Source organism: Cibotium barometz, chromosome 13 (genome assembly GCF_041138505.1).
Source record: "Cibotium barometz isolate CiBa-2024 chromosome 13, ASM4113850v1, whole genome shotgun sequence".
Lineage (NCBI taxonomy): Eukaryota > Viridiplantae > Streptophyta > Polypodiopsida > Cyatheales > Cibotiaceae > Cibotium > Cibotium barometz.
Window position 1 is genome coordinate 10,685,987 of NC_141058.1, and position 9,849 is coordinate 10,695,835.

Genomic DNA, 9,849 nt, shown 5'->3' on the forward strand with positions numbered 1-9,849 from the left:
ACTAGATGCTCTTGTGAAGGCCCATACTTTTTTGTGGAGGGTCTGTATGTGGGCTCTCCCTATTGGTTACAAACTGATATAGAGAGGAACTTCACATCTGGAACTTGTCCTAGATGTAGAACATCATTTGAGGATGGTAGACATGCCTTTTGAGACTGCCTTGCTATTAGGGGGCTTTGGGGTAGGATTGATAAATGGGTTTTATGTTGTATGGGGATAAAAGGGTCTTGGGGAGATTGACTAAAACTGAAGGGGCTATTAATTTGGTGTTTTGCCTTGTTGTATATGGGAGATCTGGAATTCCACGAACTATTTGGTGTTTCAAAAGGAACTAAATCAAGGGCTAGATGTGAGTGGGCTGATGCATAGATGTGTTTACCAATGTTGGTATGTATATTATGTAAATAAGATGAATGAGAGTTAGTTCAGGCCTTACAAGTTGGGATAGGTTGAGTTGCTCTCAAGATGTTGAGGTATTAGTCCAGACTAGGGTGACCCAACAAATCTTGACATTTGGCAGGGTTATACTGGGAAGGACTTGAAGGCAAGATGCCCAAAGTTTGGACCCAAAACCAGGAGAAGCAACCAGTTTATACATTTGTAGCCTTCATTGAGCATCCTATGGGCATGAGACTTGATGGTATATGAAGGAGAAGCAACCAGTTTATACATTTGTAGCCTTCATTGAGCATCCTATGGGCATGAGACTTGATCGTATATGAACGAGAAGCAACCGGTTTATACATTTGTAGCCTTCATTGAGCATCCTATGGGCATGAGACCTGATCTGAAGATATGGACTAAAGAATATAATGAATATATTTATCTTATGTTCCGTCTTGTATGGACATCCGCTTCTAGTATTCTTCTGTTTGTTGTGGGGAGGTATGGTGGGGCTTGTGTGCAGTGCAGGGTTTCTGCTGCCTTGCGCGTTGTTGGCAAGAGATGGGCTTGTGTGCAATGCAGCGTCTCGGCTGCCTTGCGCGTTGGTTCTGCCCCAACAGAAGAGAGCACGGCCTGTTGGGCTTGCAGCAAGAGTGACCAGCAACAGCCAGCAGCAGAATCAGAAGAAGAAGAGATCGGACGACATGGGTGCCCTGGTGATAGTACCCGGCTGGCTTTCCGATTCCTCTCAGTACAACGCCATGGCTTCCTACCTTCGCTCCAAGGGCTTCACAACAATGGTACTCTCTCGCTCTCTTTCTCACATCCTAGTACATGCATGCGCAACAGCTCTAATTGAGCCAGATGAAGGGCTTTACTGGGATCCAACTTGAAAGAGTATGGGAAGGCCGGTTTCCCGCTGAAGGGCGGTCCCTCGTTTCCACATGGCCCAACCCCCTGCTTCACGGACTTACAGATCATATAAGCAACCAAGAGGTGGGAGATTGATGGACAGGCCTGACTTCATCTAAGAACAATAGAAAAGAAAATGCTATGCATCTGAAGATGACGATGGCCACACAAAACTGCTAGACCTAAGGGTCTTTACACACAAATCCCCTGCTCTCACCTGTCCATCCCTCATGGGTGAGGGATCTCCCCCATCCAACCCATGCCCTTCATTCAATGGGTAGGGGATCTGCCTCCTACAGCTATGGATGATCTGGGCTGATACCTATAAGTCCACTCACCAGTTTACCAAAAACAGAATAGCAAACAGAGTGTTGAGATTTATCTGACATTGTCAGCAGCTCAGACACTTGCTTATCAGCATTTTGCCTCACTTCCCACAGCCTTTGATACAAGGAAACCCTTTACACCACACAAAGGAATAGTGGTGCCTTTTCACAAAGAAAAAGAAAATCTTAAGCAAGAAATTATAATTTTCCCTGTCAATACACAATGGATGGCATTTTTGGTGCCTGACATGATGTGTTAACTGAGCACCCCCACTGAGTTGTTTTCTCTGGCGGTCTGGCTTATACATGGGCCAAGCAGCCCTTGGCCAGCCAACACCACTTAGTTATGAACAAGGCCTGATGGGAGACAGGGACCCAGAAAATATCTCACCATTGAGCATTTTGCAGAGAGTGCTTGCATTATGCTTCTATGCATCTTTTTCCATCATTCCGAATATGCTGCAGCTTCCAGGTTTCTGCCCACCTATACGGTTCAAGGTAAAGGGCTCAAAATAATGAAAAGAAAGAGACCCAACAAAAGAGGGGCTCTCTTTCTTAGAGATCCTTGTGCACTACCCTTCAAAAAGATAGAGGTCACCCAGCTGTTACAGGTGCCACCGGTCTTTCGCATTCTGTGCAAAATCCAACCTGGCAAAGACTGACAAATCCTGCATGTCAACGTAACTGCTGAATCCGCTCCCCCGTCACCATCAACTCTCCAATGCTCCTGCCATCTGTGGCGGCAGCGAATGGCCATTGGTCAGGGGCTCTGGCCTTGGAGAACCGGCCTCCCAAGGGCCATTCCCTACATCTATCAAGAGGCTTACATGAATGCACCTGTTCTCCATTCTGTGCAGAAACCTACGCGGGGCTCTGATTTTGTTGTTTCGAGACAATTTTTCTGATTTTATGCTCTTTCACAGACAGATTGTGCCATTGAAGTGGTACAACTGGATTCCATCTCTTGGGGGCCGATCAGTGCGGCCCATTTTGGACAGAATTGAAGCCACTATCGCTTGGGCACTGAACAAAAAGTAAGAACCACATAGAGCGAGTATAATTGCTGCTTGCTTGTGTCTGAAACTTACATTTTGCAACATTACAATGGTAGACATTATTTAGTCTAGCTTGACAAGTTTTTCATGTTATTGGAATTCTTCATGAAGCGAGGAGGATCAAATATCTAGTGATTATGAACACAGCCAATATGGAGAAAAATACACATTTTGGGACTTTTTAAAGGAATTTTTAAATCCCAAAAATGGAGCACAGCCACACCAATATCGCTTGGGGATGAGAGAAGAAGTTACCGTTTCAGATAAATCTCCCAGCAAAGTTATTCTGGTGGCACACTCTGCAGGAGGATGGATTTGTCGTATCTTGGTATTGCCTTCCTTTTGCTTACATCATTTCAACCCAGTTATCTGGTGTTAGCTGGAAAAACTTGATGTTTACTGAACATTTGAGGAAGTAAACCCTTGAAAATTTTGATCTTTCATAACCAGCTAGGAGGAAAAGTCCCCTATGATGGACAGACATATGCTGCTTCACGGAATGTAAGAGCATTGGTTACACTCGGAACACCTCACGTGTGCACGGTGAGTCTTTAATCATATGACTTTGTAAGGCTTAGATTTAATCTTTAACTTTGTTTTGTGCGAATAATTATAAACCTGAAGGTTATAATATACACTGTGTCTGACAGGACAAACTTACTAAGAGGAATATGGACTTCGTAAATGAAAACTATCCTGGTGCTGCTGAGGCAGAACAAGGTGTGGACTATTTCTGCATTGCAGGAAAGTTTGCACTAGGGGAGGCAAAGTTTGGGGGTCTGTGGAAGGTCAGTCAAAGGACATGTGAAAATTTCCAGGGTTTCACATTACTTTGGTGGAGGGAAGGGAGAGAGAAACTTTTCTATGGCTGAACAATACTCAATTTGAATTGCCTGGCTTGTGTGCTTGTTTGCAATTCCACAGGATTTTGCATGGCAAAGCTATGAACTCTGTTGTGGAAAAGGGGATGTTTGGGGAGATGGAGTGATTCCCTTAGACTGTGCAATAGGTTTGGAAGGTGCCCAGCATATCATTCTAGAAGGTATATCTACAAACAGTAACATTTTTTTGAAGCATGCAGATGTTTGAAGTAGATTTTATAATTTTTACATGAGTATCGAAGAGAAGTGATTTAAGTTCTTGAAAACTCCTAAGGGATTGCATCTTGAACTTAATAAGGACATAAACCAAACACTGCTTAGTTGTTTCTGTTGGTAGCAGGTGTCGAGCATTTCCCTTCTGTTCGGGAAAAGCAACAAAGGAAATGGTATGGATCACCAGAAATTGTTGACAAGTGGTTCCCTTCGTTGCCAAGTTTAGCTTTACAAGACAAAGGAGAAAACATTATGTCCACTCCTAAGTAGTAGTTAAGCATTCTAGTGCACTTGCACGATATTTGTGCAGGTGAAGCATACCATGGAGAGAATGTGTGTTGGTAGCTATCAGAAGTCCAAACATGCTCTCTCTGGGTTGAGCTGCAAGGTGTGACTGCATGTAACTCAATCAAGGGCTGTTGAATTGATTTGGCCTCTTTGGGTTGATTGTATATCAAAGATAGTCTATATGTGGAAGATGGTACAAATTGTATACCGAAGATGGTTTGTATTGGGCGATTGTTCCCTCCATTATCGAAGAAGATCCTCATCAGGGTTGTTCTTTATATGAATGTGTAGGCCTTGAGGGTTTGCCATTTAACAGTGCTTGTGTCTTGAAAGCTGTTGAAAGCTGTCAATGGCTGTTTGGAAGTGTTCAAAGATGATATCCACCGTTTCAAACAGAGATATTGGTTTTAAATGCCAGAAGGGACAAACTATTTTCTCGAATAAGACTACAGGCTCATTGTTAATCCTCTTTGTACCTCCTTCAATCCATTAATTTGTCTTGTAAACAACCCTCCTTGTACCTCCTTCAAGCAATCTAATTGCCTATGCGGGTCTGATGGACTGTCAATTGCTGTCTGTTGTGGGTGTTTCTGGTTTTTAAGGGTGGTTGGATGGTCTTTGAGTTCATGAAAAGCCACTTTGAGAGCGGGAGCTTGTTGATTTGTTCGAGTGCAGGGAAAGTCCTAGAGATGGTGAAAGAGAAATATGTATGATTGGCTCCAAAGAAGGGGGGACAAGGGGCAAGGTGGGACCGTGAAGCCGTAGATGTAGGCATCCCATTAGATACGTAGCTATGTTGAAGCCTCCCCATTAGATAAGTAGCTATGTAGGGATCCCATTAGATAAGTAGATGTGTTGAAGTAGGATAGGCCTCTAAAAGTTGCCCCACGTGCGGGAAGTTTGTGAGGCCTCCAAAAGAGAGCCATTTGGCTATATCATTTTGAATAATGAGCCTTTGTGCAACTCCCAACTCTAAAAGAAACCTACCAAAAAATAGGGTATGGCTATTGCTTTGGAATACCTTGTGTATCCTCATATCTATAGGATGTAGTACATGGGGGGGCCTAAGAGAGGCTTGCAACTGCGAGTAGGAGTTAGCTTACAGAGGGGAGACCAGTATCTATGGAGGAATGAAGGGGTCAAGAGGAGGTTCGACCCTCTTTAGACCACACCTTTGTAGTATTTTGTAGTGTTCTCATAGTGGACTCATAGTGGACAAGAGAGACAAGGAAACCTCTAGGGGGCATCACAGTCTACACTTCCCACCAAAGACATCTAGGGGGTGAGGGCATCACAATCTACATGTGAGTGAGGTTGTGCCTTCAAGGGGGCATGATGAGAGTCTACTCTTCCCACCAAAGACATCCACATATGCAGCTTGATGGGCACTCTCTATAATTGCCTCTATTGGATGGTGCCACAAAGTACTCCAAGCTAGGCAACATCCTCCTCCTTGAAGACTTCAATACATAGAAGATAATGTCTCTTCTTATGGAAGTTTTTGCAAAGCTGCCATTGTTTGACCACAATGTACCATTGGCTATCTTTAACTTGTATGTGGGCTTGTAGACCCCACACCCCTATTTGGGGTAGAGCTCCATGATATTGTTAAACATTAAAGAGCTCAGGATGTCCCCAAAAGGACCTAAGAAAATTGCCCATGCTAAGGTGGAAGTACCATGCCATCTCTTCTTGTCTAAAACTTAGGATGACATGCTTTTATTTTGCTTCAATACGAGTATATAACTAAAAAGTGCTATGGTGAAGCAATCATTATGGGGCTTGGGAGATCTCCAAAAGGATAACTTTTTGTTACACATGCTACATTGAAATTGCACAAAATTCAAAGTATGATTCAAATTTACATTAAACAAAAAGGTATCCTGCCCAAAAGGTATGAAATTGGAATTAAGAACTAAGTGTGGACAATTGCATAGGATGCAGTCTACTAGACACTAAGAATATTACATTTGTGATGACATCCCTAATGTCCCTCACTTTCTTTTATCTTAGATCTATTAAATTAAAGTCGACTAAGTATGATTTTTCATAGAACAATTTTATGAGCTAAATTATAGCTGAAATGGCTTTAGTTTTGATTTGTAGGTCCATCGTATATAGTCTATGGGATTTTTGTGAACACTTGTAAATGGTTTTTATGGGTACAAATGTCAACCTTGAAAGTGTATTGCATATATTATGTAAGACATTAGTGATTTTCCTATTGATATATTGTTAGATTGTTGAAATAACACACCAAAATACTCATGTATGTTACATTGGACCTAAGGGCAATATGTTTTTTTAAAAAGGAAGTAGATATATATAATATTAACATTGAAAGATCATTACAAAACAGTTCAAGGAGCCCATGGGCCAAAACCTAGTCTAGATCCTTTACATTGCTATTCAACAGATTCAATAACAGGTTCCATCTATCCACCTCCCGAACAAAAGAGGACTGGCTCCAAGAAACATGGTACCCCAGCTGCATATCAGCTGCATATAGGCTATCATCATTGCTTCAGTAGTGCATCCTTTTGGGAGCAGCTTCTCCAAGATTTGATTTCCTACCCACAACTTCACTACTAGTTTGGTCCCCAGAGGGTTTTCTATGAAGGCCACAAAAGTATAAGAGGGGTGCTTTTCCTTTAGGTACCATCTTCTAGTCTTTGGCCCAGGGCCTTGTCTTCACATCATACCCTAGATACCCCTGCACAACACCAAGAGTTAGGAACCCCAGTAGGATCTGCTGGCCAGCATATTAATTGATCCCATTTTGTAGAGAACAAATACCTTAAAAAATGTTAGCATTATTTAACTTGTTAACATAAAATATAGACGAACATGGAAGAATACATTTATGCATCACCTAAGTCACATCTATTCCATTGTTAGCATTATTTAACTTGTTAACATAAAATATAGACCAGCAAAGATAAATACATTTATACATCACCTTAGTTACATCTATTCCAGTGTTCCCCCCCTTTTTGAAACACAATCCTATTCCTAGATACCAAAATTTCCCACATTAAATAGAAAATTAACATCATCTTCAAGGTCAACCCCCCTTCTAAGAACCCAATCCCCCCATAATCCCAGGACTCCTAAAGATTTGGCTACCCATTTCCCAATTTTAGCCCAAGTTCCTCTTATTGTAGGGCAATCCCAGAATGCATGCCTCCCATCCTCCAGAGCTGATTTACACCTAGGACAACAACCTGAAGTAAAATTTCTTTGAAGAAGTTTGAAACTAAGTGGAAGAGCCAACAGGCAGACTCTCCATAAGAAGACCTGAAATTTCACAGGAATGCTAACCTCCCATATAAGTTTCCATCTCTTCCTCCAGGTTCCAGCTTTCTAGTTGACTTTCCAGACTTTATTACAATATTCAAAGTTCACTTCACTTTTCCTTGGTTCCAGGTGTAAAGAGCCTTAGATGTTCCTTTATCTAGCTTCACCCCATTGAGCCACATCCAATCTTTGCTCTATCAGAAGTCACACCAAAGGCAGCAGAAACCCAGACTTTCTAAATTTCAGCCTTTATCTATCCAACCAGCTGCTTTTCCCGTGGGAGGAGATCAAAATATGTTGCCAGATGATCCATATCTTTCCATCCAGCTAGAGAGACCACATCACAACCCCATCTATCTAGGTTAAATCATTGTCCTTACTTAAACTGATAATTTTGGATTTCTGAATATTGCATTTAGAGCCGCCAGAGGCATCATCAAATTCCTAGATTATGGTCAATGCTTGTCTTACATTGTTACTGTTTGCCCTAAGAAACAACAAGGAGTCATTAGGAAAACATTGAATTATCAATTGCTCCCCACTTCTTAGCTTAAGCCCAAAAACGTTTCCTTTTTCATTGGCATCTTCAAGGGACATGATAATGTTAGAAGTCATCTCCTGTCTATACATATACACCAGGGCCTCTGTCGTGGGTGTGCCTGCCTGTATTAGGTGTTTTCACATTTTTTCCCTCTCCATATTTTTCCCTATTTTCCATGGTGTGGGAGGCTACCCTATGATGGCAGGATGACCCAGAAGCTGGCCGAATGCACTCGTGTGCATGTGTTCATTCCTTGGAGCAGGTCGACTAGTTTTGTTCAGGTCATGGACCTTTTTTTGGCTAGCCCGACTGGAGGAGACTTAGTCGTGAGGCTGGCAGCTTTTTCCACTGGCCGGCTAGATATATGGGGCCATATATAAAATGGCCCCATGGCCCCCACTCCTTTGTATCTTGACTTGGGGATTTTCTTGTGTATATAGAGCAGAGTTACACGCCTCTCTCTCTCTCTCTCTCTCTCTCTCTCTCTCTCTCTCTCTCTCTCTCTCTCTCTCTCTCTCTCTCTCTCTCTCTCTCTCTCCATTGGTGTATCTTTTCTACACTGCACTTGCTCTTGTGTTCTTAGATTTTGTCTTCATCTCCGCTGCATATTCTGACATGGTATCAGAGCTCTAGGATCTTGATAGATCTTGGGAATCGTGTGAGCAAGAGGGGAACTGTTGTGTTGTTGGTTGGTGGACTGTTTTGGACTGTTCGGGAAGAGGAGAAGCAAGAGGAAGGCGAGCTGATTTGCTGGACAACCACTTGCAGGTTTAAGTTCTTCTTTGTTCCCACCCACCCACCCTTGTTAGTTACAACCCCACAATGGCAGATCTGTTTGAGATGGCTGAGAGACATGTGAAGATCCTGACACTCCCCACGTTCCCAGTGGACCGTCAGTTGGACAGGAATAACTACGGCATCTGGAAGGTAATGATGGAATCTGTTCTAGAGTCTTATGACCTTGCTGATTTCATTGTTGTTGGGGTTCCAAGGCCGTTAGAGGAAGGGGAGTCACCCTCGATTCAGAAGGAACGTGAGGCACAGACAGTTATGGGATCGTGTCAATGCCAGGGTCTGTTCCTTCATTTTCCTCAATTGCACACCGTAGGTAATCAATCATATCAAACATATGACGCTGGCCAGAGGTATATGGCAGCATTTGGCTTCTCTCTATAACAGGGTATCGCCCATGAAGAGGATTTCCTTGGAAGTATAGCTGTGAGTTATGGATCCTGCAAAGTCATTGATGATGCGGGAGCACATTAACAAGCTGCAGGCTCTTCAGCAGGAAGTTCTTCTGGCTAGGAAGGAGATATTGTCGAAGGATATGGCCATAACATTGCTGTCACATTTGCCCTCTCTGTACTAAGCATTCTACTCGTCTTTGATTACCAGTGGGAGGCTTAGCACATCATGTGGGAGGAGCTTGTTCCTATGGTCTTGGACCAGGAGGAAAGATTCATGAACCCTCCATAGGCGGAGGTTCGGAGGCCTTAACTGGCCAACGGTCGAAAGGCCGTAACAAGGGCAAAGGGAAGGCTTCATCGGAGAAGTCTTCTGAGAAGATATTCGATTCAGACCGTGAGAAACTAAAGGCATAGAGGCCTTGTAAGGATTGTGGTGAGAAAGGCCACTATTGGAGGCAGTGTCCCAAGCGGATCACTGAGCAGGGTGCCGACAAAAACTTAGGTTTCTTGCAAGTGAATTTCTCCTCTAAGGTTACATCATGTATGGCTGCACAGTAGGAGTCATGTTCATGATATAAACTGCTGTAGAAACAACTTTAGCCCAATAGCTATGCGGCATATTCTTCTCTGCCACATAAAGCTCGTGTTAAACTTTGTAATGTGCCTATTCTTTTGCTTAGCAACTCCATTTTGCTGCAGAGTGTATCTACATGTAAAATGTCTCTAAATGCTATTCTTCTGCAAAGAATCAGAGAACTCATTCGA

General features: G+C 42.9%; 1 protein-coding gene across 2 annotated transcripts; it reads left to right on the forward strand.

Annotated features, from left to right (window-relative positions):
* Positions 1–765: 765 nt before the first annotated feature.
* On the forward strand, positions 766–4,525 carry LOC147632357 (uncharacterized). 2 transcript variants are annotated; one of them, XM_086807177.1, is made up of 7 exons: positions 766–1,184; positions 2,550–2,656; positions 2,825–3,005; positions 3,128–3,220; positions 3,328–3,465; positions 3,602–3,719; positions 3,899–4,525. In XM_086807177.1, the coding sequence occupies exons 1-7, from the start codon at positions 813–815 to the stop codon at positions 4,039–4,041; spliced, it is 1,152 nt and encodes a 383-aa protein (XP_086663303.1). In that variant the 5' UTR covers positions 766–812; the 3' UTR covers positions 4,042–4,525. The 2 variants fall into 2 exon arrangements, with proteins under 2 accessions (XP_086663303.1, XP_086663302.1); XM_086807176.1 differs by having other exon boundaries at positions 769–1,184; positions 2,789–3,005.
* Positions 4,526–9,849: the final 5,324 nt, after the last annotated feature.